The following is a 21,924-nucleotide window of genomic DNA, read 5'->3' as shown; positions in this document are numbered from 1 at the left end:
GAGTAGTTTTGATGTTCTTGTGCAACAAAAATTCCTGAGAACAGGTTTGATCACAGATAATATAGAAGTTATTTTTCGGGAGAGTAACGAAATATCTAGAGGGAAAATTGCTCCCCACCCTACAATTGACAGTCCTAGATTCCAAGTAGATTTTGATTTTCTATAATTCTCACCTTACTTACTGCAGACATAAATTTAATTAGCGTCTGCCAATAATCATGTTGGTTGAGTACAGAGAGTACCGTGTGTTAAAATTTATTGATTTTATGCAGATAAGAAAAAGGTGAATAACAGCTTCAGTCTTGTAATCAAATAAAACAAAATATTTTTTTTCAACTGAAAGTAAGGAGCAACATTAAAACTTAAAACAAACAAAAATTACTACTTATATGACGGGGTTGCCCCCCCCCCCAACACCTCGCTCATTACGCTAAATTTTTTCAGTACTTTAAAAAAATTTCTTATTGTTGTAGTAAACCGACCCTTGTGTTTCGGGAGTCACTTTTAAAAAATTGGGACAAAATTTAATTTTTACCCTAAGGGTGTTGAGGAGGGACAGCCCCTCCTCAACATTCAAATCTCCGAGCCCACTCCTCAACATTCAAATCTCGTGCTGTTTGTTAAAATGAGTTAAACAATTCTGTTAAATGAGGCTAGTTGTAGATGGAGTATTAAATAAAAATATGACTTACTAACGTTTCATCTTAATTCTTTGTTTTCACCCTTTCAGTGTATTTATTTTCGATAATTATTTGTAAAGATAATTTTTGCACTGGTGCTGTTTCTACAATATCTAATACAAAATTTTAATCACTTTTATAGCATGTATTCGCCTGTCAAGGGACGTACCTGAGTAGATTAGGAGCCTCAATAATAGCAACGGAAACCTTATTTGATAATTCAGATAAATTTAGAATGTGCTGTAATACCGCATTTTCAAAGTCTTAAAAAGAATGTTTGCTCGGGCCTTGTCTTTCTTGCTAGTTGCTGCCCTTCTTAGGGGCCGACGCGTGCCCTCCCCCTGAAATACAAATCCTTCTAAACTCTCTAAAAAGTTACACCCCACGGAAAAATTTCCTCCCCAGAGAACCCTTCCCCTAAAAAACTCACCCCGACATTTCACCCAGGGAAACTATCTCCAAATTTAAAAATGAGCTGCCAAAGGGAAATTAAGACAAATCAAAGGAATGAAAGGAGATATCAGAAATTGTACCTATATTCCATTGTAAAATGTAAACGCAGAATATAAGGTGTAAAATAACAGTTTGTGGTAACGAGCTGAAGTAGCAACTCGTGCCAACAGTTACCAAAACTAAAAAAAAAAAATAAAAAAAAATAACGTATGTTTTATTTTTATGCTGATTTCAAATACATATAACTCAAAGTTTAATATTACACATCAAACGCCCAAATAAAATTACAAATTTTCAAGAAATGAGGCAAACACCTCCGAAATAGCAAGTAATCACAATGATAATCAAACCATCCGATTCAGCATATTAGAGAGCCCCATTGTTGAGGTTTTGAGCTCCTATCTACAAAAATGTGGTATTTTGTATTTTATCCAGGAAAAAAACCCATCAAATGTGTGTTGATTTTCTTTCTTCTTAATGAATTAATTTTGACAGCAATACTGCCCAAAAAGGTCGTTAAAAATGGCCTGCCCTGTGGTGAAATCAATTACTCCCTCCCAAACATTTTGGCCAGTTACGCAGAAGAACACCAATTCCCGGGAAAGTAATTACTCGTAAGTCACGGATGCGTGCTTGTTTGCTTTTTTTTATGAAGTGATTTTATTACTAATACATCCCAAATCATTATATAAACAAGGTGAGCTAATCAGTAAAATCCATCACCCCATGACCCATCCCCAGTGGCGTCGTTGGGTGAGGGGGGCAATTTCCCCCAAATAACTTGGGAAAAAATTAATGTATTAAGTAGCGTTAAAACTGTTTAAAAGCTCGTTTTAAGTGTCAAATTTGCTCTTTAATTTGAGTTGATAATTTTTCTTAATTAATCCATACTCGTTTTTAACAATAGGAAAACGAGAAAAACAGGGGCCCATTACACTTAATAATATGTTCTATATTAATAATTTTCAAAATATACTGTCTTTGAAATCTTATTATCAAATAAAAATGTTAGCCTAGTTAATGGTAAAATTGAAAAATGTTCTATACCTCCTATTTCGCCATATTTGCTCAAGTCAACTCTTCCCCTGATATTTAAGGTGCTTATACCAGAGGCCCCATTTGGACCAAATCTTATGGTGGGCATAAACTCCATCTTGGGCCCCCCGACTCACTTCGTGTCGCGTATTCATCTAGGAAATGGGCATTTGACAGAACTCGAGAATTTTATTATGTATCTTACCTACTTTCAAAGTTTACAATAATTAATAGCAAATAGCGTAACTACCCCAAGGGTCGTCAAGTAATTACGCTCTTTGGTTAATAGGCGTGCAGTAATTTCAAATCAATTGGACAGAATGGATTATGTTGGACATAATGGATTATTATGGCCGGCAAAGGGCTCTTTGTGGTGGAAGCTTGGGCCCCCTGGAAAATCTGGGGTGGACATTTGCCCACCCCTGACCCCCCCCCCCAAATGGCGCCTCTAGCTTATACTTCCTAAAATCTATCAGTTCAAGGTTACATTTTCTTGTTTTAAAACTTTCAAAGGCAAAAATGAATACATATCTATAACTACAGATAGGACAGAAATAGAATCATTGAAGAATAAGGAGGTAGATGTACATTGAATATAATTTCTTGAATAAAAAAGAAATAACGGAAAAGAAAATAAGACTTAGTGTTTTTTATAATGATATTCGTGCTATAGCTAGATAGGTCACTCCGGTTGTAGTTTGGTCATGGAATTTCGTAGAGGGGGATCGCTCCAAGAATCCCCTAATTGTTTTAATTTTTATTTTCAGTATTTAGTTGAAACTCCGATTCTTTTATTTGTCATTGAAACACCTAATAAGCACTGATAACGTCCTAATCCTTATGTTTCGGATTCACTTACTAGCTCATAAATACAGAACTGCCACTATGCATAATACCATACTGACTTTTTCTATTTTCGCTTTTCTAAATGTCTTTTAACCACCTCCAAATTTTTTTTTTACATAAATGGGCTAAGAATTATGGCTGAAATTAGTCACATTTCACACAAAGCCAGTGCTACGTGTGGGACATTTTTATCTCAGTATCAGCATACTGTTCGAAATGTCTGCAAAGAATATAACAAAGTGAAAAAAAAAATATGTATATTTTTCTCACAATTTAGAAATTGTGTGTACGTATAAGCGGTATCAAACCATTGTCTTTTTCTATTGTAATCAGTTTTATCATACCTTACTAGTAGACCGAGCTTCGCTTGTGAAGGGAATTATATAGATAAAAACGATACTGAGTGTAACTGCACTCCGAGAATTCATATCCCCCATACCCTGATTTACACAAAAAAAGTTTAGTGTAATTTTTATAGAATTCATTTTTTTTTCGACAAAAATACAAAGTGGAAGGTAATTTTTGAACTCTAGGAGTCAATTTACCCTTCCAATTGGCATCTCTGGCAACTTTTACTTAATTCAAGATTTCTGCAACAATGATGCCAAGAGTTGCTCAGATTTTCTGGATACTCTTTGTCAAACGATGCCTAACGGATAAGTAAATAATTCTAATTTTATTTTTCGAACGCTTTCAAATTTGAAATACGGTCACTTATTTAAATGTGGGGAATATGTCACAATATCATGTAGCACAATCTGTGGTAATACTTTGGCTTATCCTATATCTTTCCTTACACAGCACTATTGCGCTGCCTATAATTTTTGTTTCGGCTCTGTGTGGCCCGCTGATATCAATACTATCTATTAATACAAATTGGCAAACCCACAAAAAAAATAATTTAATAAAAAATCATAAATAATATTTTAATAAACCATTTAAATGTTACAGAGTGAAAATCCATTTAAAATTGCGAGCAAATGAATAGCGCGATACCTGGGGCTATTAGAATAAGAGCTTGGTTCAATTATGAGATTGAGCATCATGTGCTGGTGGGGGAGTTAGAGGAAGTGAAGGGGGATTTGTACTGTAGTATAAGTGGAGAATGGGGCAGAAAAAATCGAGTGTATGCGACGTTCACCTTTGCTCACCCGAAAGCTTTTTCCCACTACAGCAGCTGTCGTCTGTAGTCTGCAACAGCTCATTGCTGACACTTTTAGTAAAAGCCAAGCACCAGCAATTATATTTATGATTGTTTAATGTGTGTCTGTTACTTATAATGTATTGCGTAGTGTTTTTAAATTCACCAAGTAGCGTGTTTGTTAAATAACTACTTTTCTTCGTTACCACTTAAATAACATCCACTTTAATGGAACCCTCTCTTGCCCCCCCCCCCCATAAAAGTACTGTAGCTACGCCCCTGCCTATCCCAGAAGATTTTGGATAGTAATGACTCTGGTCAGTATCAGACCAAGTCCTTGGAGAATAATCACTCGTACTTCTTGGTTCCAGCCTGTTATCTCTGTGTACTTCCATCATAAGACAACTCATATACAGTTGCCGCTGATTTCATATTTTCAAATATGGAATCTTACCCTGCAATCATAACTCAGCCTCAAAAGAAAAAAACAGAATTGAAATAAATAAAAATTTAAAAAATATGCTATCAGATCTTCTACCTAATTTTAATAGTCAACAAGAGCTAAGAGCTCATATGACACTTGTGAAGAGGCCGGAAGACCCAAGAGCCGAGAGCTCATATGGTATGAGCTCTAGCAAAATTCTAAGAATAAGTAGATTCATTTAAAAGGAAAACCAGAAGCTTAACGCCAGTCAGGATTTAAAATAAGAGCTCTGAGTCACGAGGGCCTTCTAAATATCAAAATTCATTAAGATCCGATCACCCACTCGTATGTTATAAATACCTCATTTTTTCTAATTATTCCTCTCCCTTAAGCCCCCCAGATGGTCGAATCAGGGAAAACGACTTTATCAAGTCAATTTGTGCAGCTCCCTGACACACCTACCAATTTTCATCGTTCTGGCACGTCCAGAAGCATCAAACTCGCCAAAGCACTGAACACCACCCCCTAACTCCCCCAAAGAGAGCGGATACAGTATGGTTACGTCAATCACGTATCTACGACATTTGCTTATTCTACTCACCAAGTTTCATCCCGATTTCTCCACTCTAAGCGTTTCCCAAGTTTCCGGTTTCCCCCTCAAACTCCCCCCCAATGTCAACAGATCTGATCGGGACTTGAATAAAGAGCTCTGAGACATGAGTTCTTTCTAAATATCAAATTTCATTAAGATCCGGTCACCCGTTCTTAAGTCAAAAATACCTCAATTTTTCCAAATTATCACCACCCAGCTACTCCAAAGAGAACGGATCTGTTCCGACTATGTCAATCACATATCTATACTTAGTGCTTATTCTTCCCATCAAGTTTCATCCCGATCTCTCCACTCTAAGGGTTTTCCAAGATTTCCGGTTTCCATGATTTCTGTTTCCCCCCTCCAACCCCCTATGTCCCCGGATTTGATTCGAATTAAAAATGGAGCATCTGAGACATAAGATCCTTCTACATATCAAGTTTCATTAAGATCTGATCACCCATTTGTAAGATAAAGATGCCTCAATTCCACGTTTTCCAAGAATTCCGGTTTCCCCCTCCAACTCCTTCCAATGTCACCGAATCTGGTCAGGATTTAAAATGAGCCTATATATATATATATATATATATATATATATATATATATATATATATATATATATATATATATATATCAAAAGTATTCTTTTAGAACCGAAAAATTTATTTTACCCATTTGAGTCCATTTCTAAAACGGATTTTTTAAAATTATAAAGTATTTATTTATTATTTTTTATCTTCCTTATTTTCTTTCTTTTTTTATGGCACTTGGAATTAACCAAGTGACATATAGCAATCGCAAATTCTGTCGGTGTGTCCGTCTGTCTGTCGGTCCCGGTTTTGCTACTTTAAGCACGTCCAGGTAAGCTAGGACAATGAAATTTGGCAGGTGTATCAGGGACCGGACCAGATTAAATTAGAAATAGTCTTTTTCTCGATTTGACCATCTAGGGGGGGGGGTGTTGGGCCCGTAAATTCGGAAAAATTAGAAAAATTGAAGCATTTTTAACTTACGAACAGTTGATCAGATTTTAATGAATTTTGATGTTTGGAAGGATATCGTGTCGCAGAGCTCTTATTTTAAATCCCGGCCGGATCCAGTGACATTGGGCGGAGTTGGGGGGAACCTAAAATCTTGGGAAACGCTTAGAGTGGAGGGATCGGGATGAAACTTTGTGGGAAAAATAGGCAGAAGTCCTAGATACGTGATTAACATAACCAGAACAGATCCGCTCCATTTGGGGGAGGAGGGTTAATTCTGAAAAAAATAGAAAAAATGAGGTATTGTTAACTTACGAAGGAGTGATCAGATCTTAATGAAATTTCATTTTTAGAATAACCTCGTAACTCATTTAGTATTGTTAACTAAAAAGTATTGTTAACTTACGGAGGAGTGATCGGATCTTAATGAAATTTCATATTTAGAATAACCTCGTAACTCAGATCTCTTATTTCAAATCCTGCCCAGATCCAGCTTCATTGGGGGGGGGGGACCGGGAATCTTGGAAAACGCTTAAAGCGGAGAGATCAGGATAAAACTTGGTGAAAAGAATAAGATACGTGACTGACATAACCAGACCGGATCCGTTCTCAGTCAACTGCGAACGGATATGAATATTTTCAGTCAACTACTTATAGATATCTAACTATTTATCATACAAGCTTAATTTTATGAATACTGTAGATGACAAATTCACAGTTTTTTACTTAAGTAAAATGCGCACCACATTAAAAATTTTGGAAAATTTTTAAAAGTTTAGGAATTTGCATCAGTTTTCAGGATGAAATCTTTGTTTTCTCTGTCGTCTCTGCTCCTGCATGAAAATAACTTGAAGGCCAGAATGCTTGTCCAAATACTTTTATCCTGAGTTGACTATTATAAGTAAAGTGTGATTAAATTATAGGATAATTACGCATTTTTAAGATTCAGATATGTCAGAATATTAAAATGTGAGGTAAAGCAAAACCATATACAAATTTTTAGCCAAATTGGATGAGAAGAAGGGGTCAGAATAAACATCTCAAATTTTGGCGACCAAGAGACAGATAGAGACAGCAAGTTAATTAAAACGCAAAAAAAAACCTTTTGTAACCTACCTGATACTCTAGAATCCCCCTTTTTACCATTTCTTCAAGAATTTCTTCTTGCTTGCCAATTGGTGTAGAAAACAAACTAAATAATCCAATCGTGACTGTAGTACCTTTTGGCACAGCTCGAAGTGGTAATAACAACTTGCGAGGACTCCAGCTCTGAAATATCGTTCACTTGATAATCAGTAACAAAATATAAATAACTAAGAAAACTGAGTAGAGAAAACATTTCCCAAAATTTTCTAAGATGCAATCTCAAATTTTCTAACTGGGATCTGGACAAATTTTCTAACTGGGACTGACAAAAAAAAATAAGGACTGTAAGTAATGAAGTTTGCACATTGTTCACAGATAGTATGTTATTGGTAAATATACGGAATTTTTCGGAAAGGGGGAGGGGAATTTCCTGTGGGGAAAGAACTTTCCATCGGAAGAATTTCCTATTGGGATAAAATTTTCCAGAAGAGAGGGAAATTTTCAAGAGAAATTTCACACGGGAGGGAAGGGGGACTGCTGGAATTTTCAAACGGAATTCTTTTTATTCGTCTTATCTTTGTCGTTTCGCGATTCAATTTCAAATGTTGAGGAAATGTTCCAGTGGTCCAAAGAGAAATAGTCCAAGAGAAATATTCAGATGGGAGAGAATTGTATAGGAGGATTTTCCTCGGGAGAAATTTATTATGCGCAAATTTTCTGCGTGAGGAACTCTGCATTGGGGGGATTAGTTGGAGGATATTTTCCACGGAGAGGTGAGGGGAGGTCCCGGTATTATTTGGAAAACAGTCACAATAAAAAAACAAGTTTTTTCAAGTAAATGTAAGGATCAAAACTGAAACTTCAAACAAACAGAGATTGCTCCATATATTGGAGAGGGGCATCTCTTCAATCCCTCGCTCTTCCCGCTGAAGTTTGATTTTTTTTTTTTTTTTTTTTTTTTTTTTTTTTGTCCCAAAGATCAACTCCTGAAACACAAGAGCCATTTAACCAGATTAAGTGCTTAAAAATGTACCATAATGAGCGAGGAATTGAGGAGGGGACAGCTCCCCTCATATACAGAACAATTTCTCTTCGCTTTAAGTTCTGATATTGCTCCTTACTTTCAGTTAAAAAAACTTGTATTTTTTATTTAATCACTACTGAATCACTTTTTAGTGACAAAAATTGTCTCACTAGACATTTTTTTTAACGCATCTTAAAACATTACTTATAGGATGCAGTTGTCTCTTTACAAGGCTGTAGCTCATGCTACAACCATGATAAGCTTTGATAAACATCTAGTTCGATCACACTATTTAGGGTTGAAACAAAGGTTACTATTGACAGGCCATGTTTTTCAGATGAAGGATGACATATTGGCAAAGATTGTGCTTTTTTTGCGATCCTTATGGGGCCAAGCAAAAAGCAGGTCATCCCCAAATCGGATGGATGAAGTCATCGACAAGAATTTAAAGTAAATTGGAGCTTCATCGGAGGGAGTAAAGAGCCAAGCTTTGAACACATTGGAGAAAAGCTATGTTGGCCTCAGGTGGCTTGATGCTGCAATCACATAATTTTAACATCCTTTTCAAGATATATCAGTGACTTTGCCTTGAGGAAAATAGTTTTAGTACATTTCAATCTTTCTCATTGGAATACATGTAACTCTTTTTATTTGGAATCTCGCATCGTATTTTACCAGGAATGGACCCTAGACAAAAAGGCAAGCCTTGCATCACTTCTTACTAGTAAAAATAGCACTAAAAATTGCAACTTCCACACCATACGAATAACTACAAGAACCAGGTATTCAATTAATACTGCTACCTAGAATGGAGCTGGTTTTATCCTTTCTACAGCTGAAGAAAACCCTATATTTTGTTTAAATTTTCAAAGCGACAAAGACTTTTTTAAAACTTATTCCCAGTTTGTCACCCAGTTACGAAATTCAGGGTGAGAACTATTGAGAAGGTGAAGTGTTTCTTATTACCCCTCATAGGGACACTGTCAGGTGGATATAGTGGTATTAATGCATCGTTTTCTGCATTTTCGGTTCCTTTTTTTTTCTATAATAGATTCCAGCAATTTGATGAGATATAGATTACGAATAAAACTTTCTTATGGTAGTTTTCAGTTTTGGAATTATACAAATTTCAGAAGAACATTCAATCAACTAAGGTTATTACCACACCTTTTTTTTTTTACATAAGCAGTGGGGTTGGATGAAAGTGCAAGTATCTATCGTTGTGTAGTTTTTCCTGTTTTTATTTATAAATGGAAACCCTAAGGATTAGATTTTTCCAGAATTAAAATGGCTTTTGGCAAGAGGTCTCGGCCAAAATATTTAAATTTTTCTCTTGGTTGACTGGCTGTAAATTGTCTCGTTTCTTTCTTTGACCTACAAATATCAGAGCTTGAGAGAGATGGGGGGAGGTCTTGAAATATATTTCTCTTCATGCCCATGAATATTTTTGGACTATGGTTACTATAGGTATATGGGTAGTTGGGGTGACAATACCCATGTAATTGCAGATATTTTTATGTAACGCAAAAGATTGTATTCATATGCTTACAAGCACAAAAGAGGGAGAGGTGTGAGAGATCATGAGCACCACCAGAAAATTTTCCAGTGGACAAATGCTATACATTTTTTTTTTAATCAAGATTTACATGAGAATATTTCTCATATTTCTGTCTTCTCATTTCTTGCAGGGGGGGATTAATACCTTCTGGTCTCCATACTGGCGTTCTTTGGGGACATTCCTATAAAAAAAATTAATTGGAGAGCAAACCTTGAATAATGTGGAAATTATGACCCTATGATCCATCTTGACATTCCAAAGCAGCACTTATTAATAGAAACCAACACTCCAAAAAATGAAGATTTAATAACAATGTATGCAACACAACTTCAAGAATTAGTCTTCCATAATAACAACAATAATAAAGCTAATATTTTAATGGATGTGAAACCAGATCTAAAAAGGGTACAACAAATAATTTACATGGCTGCTTAATTCCCTAAAAGGAATCAACCTACAAGTTTTCATCAATGGGAGAAAATAACATTAAAAATATCCTTTTTTGCCATTGATATTATATGGAATGACCAAGCAACTTAGTGTGTCCTATTTTCAAAAAGATCAGGGAATCCCCGCATTACCATCATTATATTTTATATAAAACGTTGATTAGATCTTACCAGACAAGAGAATATAGGAGTATAAGGTTTTGTGGAATACCCCATGTTCAATTGGTATCACTCCCCAGAACTATTCTTTATAATCCTGAAAAGGTAGCATAAAAGACAACAGCACTTAAAAGCAATTTAAAAGACAGATGTTCAGTTGAAACTGAATGTGCAAGACCTTAACTATTCAATGAAAATGTACATAACAACTAATACATAACAACTAAACAAAGTATTTTTGTCATGTTTCAATTTTATTTTTTTTCATTTTGTCAGAAGTAGCTGCACCAAAATCGATGTCATTTGAAAGCAGCCTTTTGTAAAAGATTAAATGGTGTATGTAGATCCAACATAAAATGTATGTCAAATAGAATTATTTTAAAACTAATCACATTGTATACATTTTTGGGACACAGTAAAAGCTAAGATGACGCATTAAAATTAACTTTTACCTTTCTTGAAGCTAACGTTGCAATCCGTACAACATGGGAGTAGTTGAACCTCATTATATCACAGACAGTTCAAAAACCTTGAGTTATATTTGACAGGTTATCCTGATGCTTGCACTAGAGGGTACTTCCAAAATGTTCAAGGAAAACTTGTATAAAGTTTTATCTAGTTGAAACCTGAAAAATTAATAGGGCTTTCTTCATGTCTGTTTCTCAACTTGAAATATGGTAATCAACTGCATAATTGTTTGGGAAATGAGAAACAGAGAGTTTAAATGTATTTTGAATTAAGCTAAAGCTGTGAAATTTGCAATCAAAGTTAAAATGACACAGAGACAAATTCAGTGCATGTTCCAAGATTAACAAGTATTGTTTTCTTTTTCAATTGTGAGCCATACAACTTTTTTTTGTATAAAAAACAACAGTTAACACCAAATTCAAAAGTAAGCATAGTCCTACATGATACGTTACCACCTCCCCAACCACCAAATTAAAAAAAAAAACAAGCTCAAATTACGAAGTTCCTAATCAATATATAAACTTTGATAAATCTCAAAAAAAGGTAAGTTGATAGCTTCTTTAAGTCTCCAATATACTAATGACCATCAGTCTCACGGATCACAAATGTGAACTAAATTTAGAGAAATACAGTGACAACTATTTATTAACACAGGTACACAGTTATGACGACTTGGGGCCACAGTCATCCTAAAAAGCTTAAGAGTATTCAACTGAGGGACATCCAGCACACTGAGAAGAGGTTTAACCGAATTTGTCAAGCTCCAACCTCCCTGAGGAAAAATTTAACTTCATATCAATGTTTGTGTTATTTATGAAACAAGTTCTACACTGGTACTATAATAGTAAAATTAATACTACAGGGAGAGGGGCTCACAATAAGAAGTTAAAATATTAGAAGATACACTGACAAGGGTGGCCAAATGTAGTTAAGAAACATTGGTGCTTTGGAAGACAGAGGAGGATTTGTTAGCTATTTTGTAGAGGAATTGTCTATGGACTGTTTTGGGTACCTGACTGACTGTATTTCAAACAGTAAGCTGTATTAGAAATCTGATTTTATCCCAATTTCTATGGCTGTAATGAGAGAAATGTTGAGACGGTTAGGACAGGTTTTGCAGATGAAGGATGACAGAATCCTTTTTGGCCATCCATCTAGGGCCAAACAGAAAGCAGGTCACCTCCAACGGGTGGGAAGAGCTTGTAGGAAAAGATCTAAAGAAAACTGGAACTTCTTGGGAGGGTGTAAATAGGGAATTTATAAATAGATTAAGATTAAGGAGAGTGAGCAGCTGTGCTGACATTAGGTAGCTTGGTGCTGCAGCAAATTTTTAGTAGTAGTAGTCAAGCTTCCAACCGTAGCCTACTATGAAAATACAGGAGAGGCAACATTTGTTTGCAGTCCATTATATTCCAAAATCCTCACACCATTCCTTCAGCAGTCAAAATGTGCTACATCTGGCTACTCCAAAAAATAGCTACTGAACACTTCCTTTGGTAGAGTACAGCATTATTTCTTCCTGATCCAAACCATCCAAATTTGGAACAAAAAGGTTTTTCTAAGTCTAAAGTAACTTCAGAAACAATCAACAAATCTGAAAAGGCAACTTACTGTGATGGGACTGGAAGATTGTTATTTGTTTATAATTTTCCACCTAACAGATTCAAATACAAAATCTTGACAGGATCCCATGAAACCTTATTTTGCAGAAGTGGTATTCAAGTTAATTGCTAAAAATTACATTCTGATGACCAGTACATACAGCCAAAATTGAGTGTTGCTGACCACCCACTTACATGCCACCACAGGAGATGTATTTGAAAATAAAAGTTAATAAATGACGAAGCACCCAATTGTTATTCAATGGCTTATGGAGGAAACTAGTCATAATTAAAAGGCCTATCATCATGCTCCTACCATCTGCTAAAGGCTTCTCTTAAATGCATCATGCAATGGTGCATTGACCATTTTGTCACTCCAATAGTTTAATTTCTTAACTGCTCATAGACTGAAGTAAACCATGGCTATGATTGCAGAGCCCCTGTGTAACTTTTCCAAACATCATTTACGTCCAGGAAAAATACAAGTAGACTGGAAATTAGCCAAAATAATGCTGGTATTCACAAAAGGGGTTTGCACCAAGCCTGAGAATTATGAACCTATTAGTCTAACTTCAGCTGATACAACTACAACTGCAAGAATTATTATATTTGGAAAGAACTTTCAAGTTTATTACTTAGCTTTTTTGTCTATTACTTAGCTAGGAACAAGGTAAATGCACAATTTGATGCATCTTTTTAGGTATAATACTCGCTTCTGTTGCAGTTTCAATTTTGATCCCTTAAAGGTGAAACCTTGATTTTTATTAAATAAAAAAACAATTTTTTTTTTTACTGAAAGTAAGGAGCGACATTAAAACTTAAAACGAACAGAAATTACTTCGTATATGAAAGGAGCTACTTCCTCATCAACTCCCCGCTCTTTATGCTAAAGTTTGACTCTTTCAACTCTACTTTTTAAAACAGTAAAAAACTTTAGCGTAAAGAGCGGGGTGTTGATGAGGAAGCAGCCCCTTTCATATACGAAGTAATTTCTGTTCGTTTTAAGTTTTAATGTCGCTCCTTACTTTCAGTTAAAAAAACTTGTTTTTTTTATTCAATTTCTGAACGTTTTTGAATCAATGCATGTTTCGATTTTGGCTCTCTTCAGATGAATAATTAAAACGAAATTTGCATATTTATTTTTTTTTGGCTAAATGGCTTTCTCAGAGTTTTGATCGAATGATTTTGAGAAAAAAAGAGCGGAGGAGGAGGCCTAGTTACCCTCCGGGTTACTTAAAAAGGCAACTAGAACTTAATTTTTTACAAATGTTTTTATTAGTAAAGATATATGTAACTTACAAATTAGCTTATGTAACGAACTTTTGTATTCTCATGTTTTTATTACATTTATGAGGGGGTTCAACCCCTCGTCAGTACCTCGCTCTTTTCACTAAAGCTTAAATTTTGTCCCAATTCCTTAAGAATGACCCCTGAATCACAAAAGCTGTAGAATAAATAGTTGAAATTACTAAAAATACTTTAGCGTAAAGAGCAGGGTATTAGGAGGAGGTGAGCCCATCATATGCGTAATAATTTCTGTTCGTTTTAAGTTTTAATGCTTCTCCTTGCTTTCAGTTGAAAAACTTTTTCATGTTTATTTTTTAATTGTTTTTTTTTTTTAATAATGTTAGAAAATCCTGCGCTCCCTTCATGAAAATTTTCTTCTCCCACAACAAATTCCTCCAAGGAAAGTTCCCCCGACATATCTCCCTCTTCCCAACCCCCCCCCCCCAACCTAAAATCCTCCTGAAAACGTCTGTACACTTCCAAATAACCATTACTATATGTAAGCACTAGTCAAGGTTTGTAACTTGTAGCCCCTCCCACAGGGACTGTGAGTAAGTCGCCCCCAAAGACATAGTTATAAGGTTTTTCGACTACGGTGAATAAAATGGCTATCTCAGAATTTTGATCCGGTGACTTTGGGAAAATAATTGGCGTGGGAGGGGGCCTAGGTGCCCTCCAATTTTTTTTGGTCACTTAAAAAAGGCACTAGAACTTTTCATTTTCGTCATAATGAGCCCTCTCGCAAGATTCTAGGACCACTGGGTCGATACGATCACACCTGGGAAAAAAAAAACAACAAAAAAACAAACAAATAAACATGCAACCATGACCTGTATTCTGGCCAAAAAAATGCGAAATTCCGCATTTTTATACATAGGATCAAGGAAAATGAAGTTTATTTTCAACATGTTCCTAGTCATAAAGGTATAAAATATAATGATATGGCTGATTCTCTAGCAGCAAAGGCTTCCATGTTATCTCCTAGTCCTTCCTCTGACCTCAATTCACGAGATATTATCAGGCAAAGATCCAAAGTTAATCACAGTAAATTAATGTTATCTCCATTTCATACAAGATTAAATACAGTGCTATATTACCGGCTGAAATCAGGTGCCCTACTTCTAAATAGCTTGTTATTTAATTGGAAGCTACATCATTCCCCTTTATGCCGAATCTGCTTTTCAGCAGAGGAAACGATCCAGCATATTTTATTTGATTGCCAGGCTCAGAGTGAGGAGACTGCTGCTCTTAAGCGTTTCTGCTCCTGGGCTAAGATTCCAAATACTTATACAGCTATCCTGGATTCTAACCTGCCATGGGAAATTGATCGTAAGATATTTAAGGCAGCAATTGATACCTTAAAGAAGAGAAATATTGTTTAATAAAGATTAAAGCTTGAAGAAGTCAATTTTTAAAGGGACGCGATTTATCCATAGTTTTTGATTGTGCAGAAGAGAGCAGGAATGAGTAGGAAGAGCCGTATTGGTACCGGCCGGCCTAGTGCCTTAAACTGCTGGGGACAGGTAGCTCAGGTACTCGCACTTCCCACAATCAATAACAGTGTATTATTGTTCATAATCGTATATATCCATTGTTTGCAGACTGGAGGAGAATAGCGCTTCCAGTAGCTAGTTTTTCTGGAGAAGAAGTCAAAGAGGTGAAAGGACTTGCTGTTAGTCCATATACCTCCCTACAATTTTTGGAACTGGAACTGGAGGAGCTTGAAACTTCTACAAGAAGGTTCTCTAATACGCTGAATCTGATGGTGTGATTTTCGTCAAGATTGTATGACCTTTAGGGGGTGTTTCCCCCTATGTTCGAAAATGAGGCAAATATTCTCAGGCTTGTAACTTTTGACGGGTAAAACTAATCTTGATGAAACTTATATATTTGAATTCAGCATTAAAATGCGATTCTTTTGATGTAATTATTGGTATCAAAATTCCATTTTTTAGAGTTTTGTTTACTATTGAGCCGGATTGCTCCTTACTACAGTTTGTTAACATGAACTGTTTGATTTTTTCTGCTTGAAATAGATTAAAATAAATGGTTAAAAACCTCCCACTCCATTATAAATCAATTATTCCTAAGTCAAATATTCTACATGCAATGATTTGTTCCTGTCAAATTCAATATAATTCTGCTATTTTCACATTTTATCAATTCTGCCACTTTCAACTTTTTTTAAACTGCACTTTCTGAGCACTAAACTGTGTGGTAAAATTGCCAAAGTGAGTAGAAAATTTCAGTGTGGTCACCAAATCATCCTGCAGAAAAAAATGCTGAACATTTCCTATATATTAACCTGCCAAGTAGAAGACCCATCCCCCTTGGAAACATATCTTAATGAAGATTATTAGAGGCCCAAACTAAATTTGTTAGCCTAAAATAAATTTATCATTATAGCCCAAATTATAAATTTTCCATGTGATTTCTGGTTTTTGGTTTTGTCACAGTTGATTCAATTTATGGGTACATGGGTTGAAACAAGAGTGATAAATGGCAAAATGAATTGGCAATTTAATTTGGGCTGCAGGCCTATATTTACACATTAGGGAGGGTTTGGGGGTGAAGTAAAGCAGAGCTGTAGTTGGAATGGGTTAACTATAACATACTATGAAATAGTTTGCATATCATGCAGAATTACATATTAGCCCATGTAATTATGAAGTAAAAATTGTTTTATTAACATGTTTTCTTCTCAACAGCCCCAATTCTAGACTCATACCAAAAATTTCCCATTTGTTACTAATTCAGAAATGGTAATTAGTGAATTATTTTCATTAGTATTATTAGTATATCTCTGCAGTGACATTTCTGCTCAGCTTAGTGATATTACCAATAGGGTATCACAGATTGAAAATCCACTACAGTCAGTGTGCTCTGTTTCAACTGTTCAGGACCTAGTGGCTTCTACAGTGTCTTCTCCATTGTCTCAACTTCCTGTAGCCCATTTAACTGGAACTGACGTTTGTCATATAGCAAGTTCAGAGTGCCAGCGTTTTGAGAGACGTTTTAATATTGTTGCATATGGAATCCCCACCCAGACTGATGATGTAGTTTTCCTGTATAATTATCTGTTATGCACTTATGGAGTTGACACTGGTGCCCTCCCCCCAGCCAAAGTAAAAAGACTTTCAAATTGCCATCAACTGTCTGGTAACCACCCCTCCTCTCCTTTTCTATGTGCCATCAACTGAATTTAGAAAGCAAATAATACAGAAATCCTTTGAAACAAAAGGATCAGTCAGTTTCTATGATAATAGTCCCAAGGAAGATCAAATAAAGCACAAAGCTCAAGTTGAGGAGTTAAAATGCAGAAAAGCTAGAGGAGAGGCAGATTTGATAATTCATAAGGGTGCCATCATTCAAAAGAAAACTTACTAGTTGGAGCAATCCCCCAACCTCTCCAATGTCCCATTAACGTCTGTATCTCCTTCTACCTTTGTTAATTGTTTAAATACTATATTATCATTTAGCTACTCTAGGAAGTCTACACCAACTTCTTACTCCTCAGCAGCTTCTTGTTTGTCTAATACTCTGGAATCATTTAATCATGTAAGCCCTAAACTTAATCTACCTGATTGCTTAAATGAAAAACGTTTTTGTAATGCCAGACTATTTGCAAGTGAATCAAATCAAAGTGACTTACAATTTTCAATCTTGGGTTGAACAAATATGATTAAAAATCTGCATCCCAGGCAACTTTGTGACTTTTGGATGTGTTTACTACAGCCCCAGTTCACCTAGTAGAGATGAATCCTTGCTTGCTATTACAAGATCAATAAACCAACTAGTCAATTTCAAAGCATATGATAGTAACAGGAGACTTCAATTTAGCAGATATAAAGTGACCAAATGGGGGAGATTTCCCTAAATCTGGGACAGAGTTTTTTAGAGACAATTCTCTCCTGAGTGTTTATATGAAAATGAATTGTTAGGTAGTTAGCTTTAATACATGATACCAAGCAAACCAGGAACCATACTCTTAGATTTACTTATAGTGGATGATATAGATGATGTTTCATCAGTAAAAGATTTACCACCACTTGGGCATAGTGATCATGTGTGCATCCTTAGTACACATTGCTTGTTTCCACCTAGAAAACATAAATTTAAAAGACATGTGTTTGTGGACAACCTCAAAGTAACTAATGAATTAACAAACTCTGACTGGTCTTTCATTGAAAAACAAGGTATTGTAAGTGCATAGAGTGAAATGAGAACTTTATTGCTAGAAACAGTTGAAAAACATAAAACAGTGAAACTTGTGAAAAAAAAAAAACCAAGAACACTTCCATTTATCTCCCAAGATGTATGCAAAGCTGTCAACAAAAAAAAAGAGAGAAAACTTGGACAAATTAAAAAAAAATCTTTAGCCCTAGATAAACTAGAAAAGTTCAAACATGCTAGAAACCACCATAGATACTTGACAGAAAAATAACTACAGAATATGAAGATTTTTTGGCAACAGAGACAAAAGAAAATCAAAAAAGAATTTTGGAAAAAGGCATCTGAAAAAAAACTCAGATAGACACTAAGTAACCCATTTAAAATATCAATGTCAATTGATTACCAGCCCTAAGAACATAGCAAATCTACTAAGTGAATAGTTCAGGTCCGCATTCATAACCCCAGATGATACAACTCTACCAGAAGAGCCTAATTACCAAATTGATAATCCTATGCCACCCCTTAGTCTTGATTCTGGGTTTGTCTGTAAGGAGTTGAAAAAGCTGGATCAAAGTAAGTCAACACATTCTGATGGAATTTCCCCTAGACTTTTGAAGGAAGGTTGTTCAGTTTAGCTGAGCCACTAACTAAGCTATTCCAGAAATCACTTGACACATCAGTAGCACCCTACAACTGAAGGCTGGCACCTATCACACATATTCACAAAGCAGGTAATAGGGATATGGCTGAGAACTACAGACCTATTAGCATAACATCAGCTGTGGGTAAAGTATTGGGAAGTCTTGTGAATTCAGCCATAATTAAGCACTTAGTTTCTAATGAGCTGCTCATCCCAAAACAGCATGGCTTTAGACAAAGGAAATTGATGAAACTAACCTCCTAAATGCCTACAAATATGGAACTGAACTTATTGATCAAGGAGCGGATGTAGATGTTCTGCTTCTTGACTTTGCCCAGGAATTTGAAAAAGTGTGCCACAAAAGACTGAAAATAAAGCTGTTTGCTATTAATTCAGTTGTAATCAGCTGGATAATGGCTTTCTTGAAAAACAGGAAGCAAATGGTCATGGTTCATGGTGATGGAGGCTAATCTTTCTTTTCTGAAATAGCAACAGTCACTAGTGGAGTTCTACAAGGTACTGTGCTTGGGCCAACATTGTTCAATATCTATATTGATGATGCCCTATATTTAGTTCTAAATAAGCTGAGCCTATATGCTGATGATTCTAAAACATTTGGCCCAGTAAATGCAAACACCACCTTACAAGCTGTTATTGACTCTTTCTCTAAATGGGCAGAGAGTTGCTGCCTTGAACTAAATATTAAAAAGTGCAAAACTATCCATTTTGGGAATATACAATAAGTACTAATATACAATAATAATATACATATACATAATAATAATATACATAATATACAATATATGTTCAACTAATGCACAACCCAGCCAATTCCAGCTGCAACTGAAGATAGAGATCTTGGGCTGATTATTCATATCAAGTTGAAATTTACATCCTATAGAGGAATGATTGTTGGCATAACATCACAAAGACTAGGATTAATAAAATGGAAAATCTCCTCCAGAGCTCTATAGACCATGCTAAAGTTATACAAAGCCCTAGTTCAGCCTGTCATAGAATATGGAATGATGATGTTGTTTTGTTTGGATCCAGTCAACAAAAGACCACAAAATGTATAGAAGGGTGCAAAGGTCTAGATTATCTAGCAAGATTACAAAAACTTAAGTTAACTTCACTAGTTTATAGAAGACAAAGGGAGACACAATTCTGACTAAGTAATTATTAACCAGCAACAACCCTCTTTCTTATCTCCAACTAGATACCCAGCAGAGGACTAGAGGTCACTCATTGAAATTCATCCAGAAAAGAGCCCAGACACTTACAGCAAACCACTTATTCTCTAAGAGAATTGTGTCATTCTGGAATTCTTTAGTGAGATGGTAACAGCCATCTCACTAAAAAATTGGGATGCTGCCCCAATATGGGGCAGCCCATATGGGATGCTGCCATTTGGGTAAACATATCACAGTTCATATTATTGACTTACCAATAAAGTGAACATACTACTTGATGCCTTTTTATACTCTTTATAAATATGATAATTGCTTCTATCACAGATTCAAATTTAAGCACTTACTAAGCTCTTTAAAATGAGAAATTTTCAATTAAAGCATGAGTTATTAGTCATTTTCAAGAAAACAATACTATGTTTTTTTCTCAGTGCTGTTTTCCTGGTTGTTTTCAACAAAATAATACTACATTTTCTCAGTCCCAGTAAAATTCTAATTAATTGACTTCTTGCAATCTCGGAAAGGGTTTAGGTTAGGAAAATGAAACTTTCAGGGATGGGTCTACAGGCTAAAGTATGTCCTGGGAAGGTGTTTTAAAGTGCACACCTCCACTCCTTCTCCCTCTTTTGATTAAGCAGAAGATCTATTTTGCAAGGTTTCACTTTTATAACACATATTTTTAAAGGTCATCAAATGTCAGGGCCCTCTAGAGGGAGGAGTGGAGGCAGTTGCTTCAAAATACCTTCCTGGAACATATTTTAGTCTGTAGATTCATCTCTGAAAGTTTCATTTTCCTAACCTAAACCCTTTCTGAGATAGCAAGGAGTCAATTGACTAGAATTTTACCATACAATACTAGTAGCCTTATTGATGGGTTTCAGCCTCTTTTTGAGAACTTCTGCAATTTTTTTCAAAATAATATTTTATAATAAAGACTAAGAATAATAACAATTACCATTCCTGAATCAGCTACAAATGGCAGTTTTTCACACTGGACAGTTCTTTTTCATTTTACTAACTGTTGGTTGCTAAGGACTGTTTGGGGCCCTATTAAGGGCTCAAAATACAATCTCCCCCAGAAGCAGTAAAAAATTATGAAATAGCATAAAAAACAAACAATTGATGTATTCTCTTTCATCCTAGATAAAATTAATTTGTAAACTATAAATTTAACAAAGTATGTCCTGGGAAGGTATTTTAAAGTGCACATCTCCACTCCTTCTCCCTCTAGAGGGCCCTGAAATTTGCCTACATGACAGGTCTATACATATTGAAATTTTGACAAAACAACATTTTACCTTAATTTTCAGTTACTAGTTGCTTTTTCTCTGTCTTCAGTTCTGAAAATGCAATTCCTGTTATTTGAGTAGAATTTTGAGCTGCATCAATGTTTTTTTTTTCAAAATTTAGGAAATGTAGGCTATTTGCATATCTTTAAAACCTTATAAAATGGAACTGAGAAAAGTTATGAAGCTGAAAACAATTTTGTTGTACTTCAATTAAGCAGAAGATTTATTTTGCAAGGTTTCACTTTTATAACACACATATTTTTAAAGGTCATCAAAGGTCAGAGCCCTCCAGAGGGATAAGAAGTGGAGGTAGTTGCTTCAAAATACATTCCCAGGACAAACTTTAGTCAGGAGATTCATCCCTGAAAGTTTCATTTTCCCAACCTAAACCCTTTCTGAGATAGCAAAAAGTCAATTAACTAGAATTTTACCGAAAAAAGTCCTAAGGCGGCTAATAATCATATTCAAAACATTAGAAATGTGTCTTCAAGCTTTAAAAAAAAATTCTCAAAGCAGGGTTAATAAAAAAGATTGAAGTTACTTGCAAGTGATATTCTTGTTTTTGAAGTTTTACAGACGAAGTCAAAACGTTGAACAACGCTAGAACGATTTAAAATTTGACATTTAAAAAGGAAATTAGATGACGTCCCAACCACTGTGAGTAAGGAGCGATTAGGCTAAATAGTAACTGAAACTGAAAAAAAAAAGAGTTTTGAAACCAATATATAAATTCGAGTAATGAACTTTAAGTGTAATAATATGAAAAAAACTTCGTTTTCTTAAAGAGTTAAAGAGGCTGCGTCCCAAAGTCGAACCTTAAAACGTACAGGAATTAGAAGAGGCAGTTGG

At 35.3% G+C, this 21,924-nt stretch overlaps 1 protein-coding gene across 1 annotated transcript in view; it reads right to left on the bottom strand.

The window, feature by feature from the left end:
- LOC136031934 (tetratricopeptide repeat protein 19 homolog, mitochondrial-like) overlaps positions 1-21,712 on the bottom strand; it is a 31,043-nt gene extending 9,331 nt beyond the window's left edge. The window contains exons 1-3 of the mRNA XM_065711931.1: positions 21,617-21,712; positions 10,880-11,053; positions 7,268-7,420 (exon numbers count right to left, since the gene is read on the bottom strand). Of these exons, the coding sequence (XP_065568003.1) occupies positions 7,268-7,420; positions 10,880-10,933 (207 nt within the window). The 5' untranslated portion in view covers positions 10,934-11,053; positions 21,617-21,712. The remainder of the gene's footprint in view (positions 1-7,267; positions 7,421-10,879; positions 11,054-21,616) is intronic.
- Positions 21,713-21,924: the final 212 nt, after the last annotated feature.

Source organism: Artemia franciscana, chromosome 10 (genome assembly GCF_032884065.1).
Source record: "Artemia franciscana chromosome 10, ASM3288406v1, whole genome shotgun sequence".
Taxonomy (NCBI): Eukaryota; Metazoa; Arthropoda; class Branchiopoda; order Anostraca; family Artemiidae; genus Artemia; species Artemia franciscana.
The sequence above is the reverse complement of the archived record's forward strand: the minus strand, read 5'-3'. Positions and strand labels throughout refer to the sequence as shown.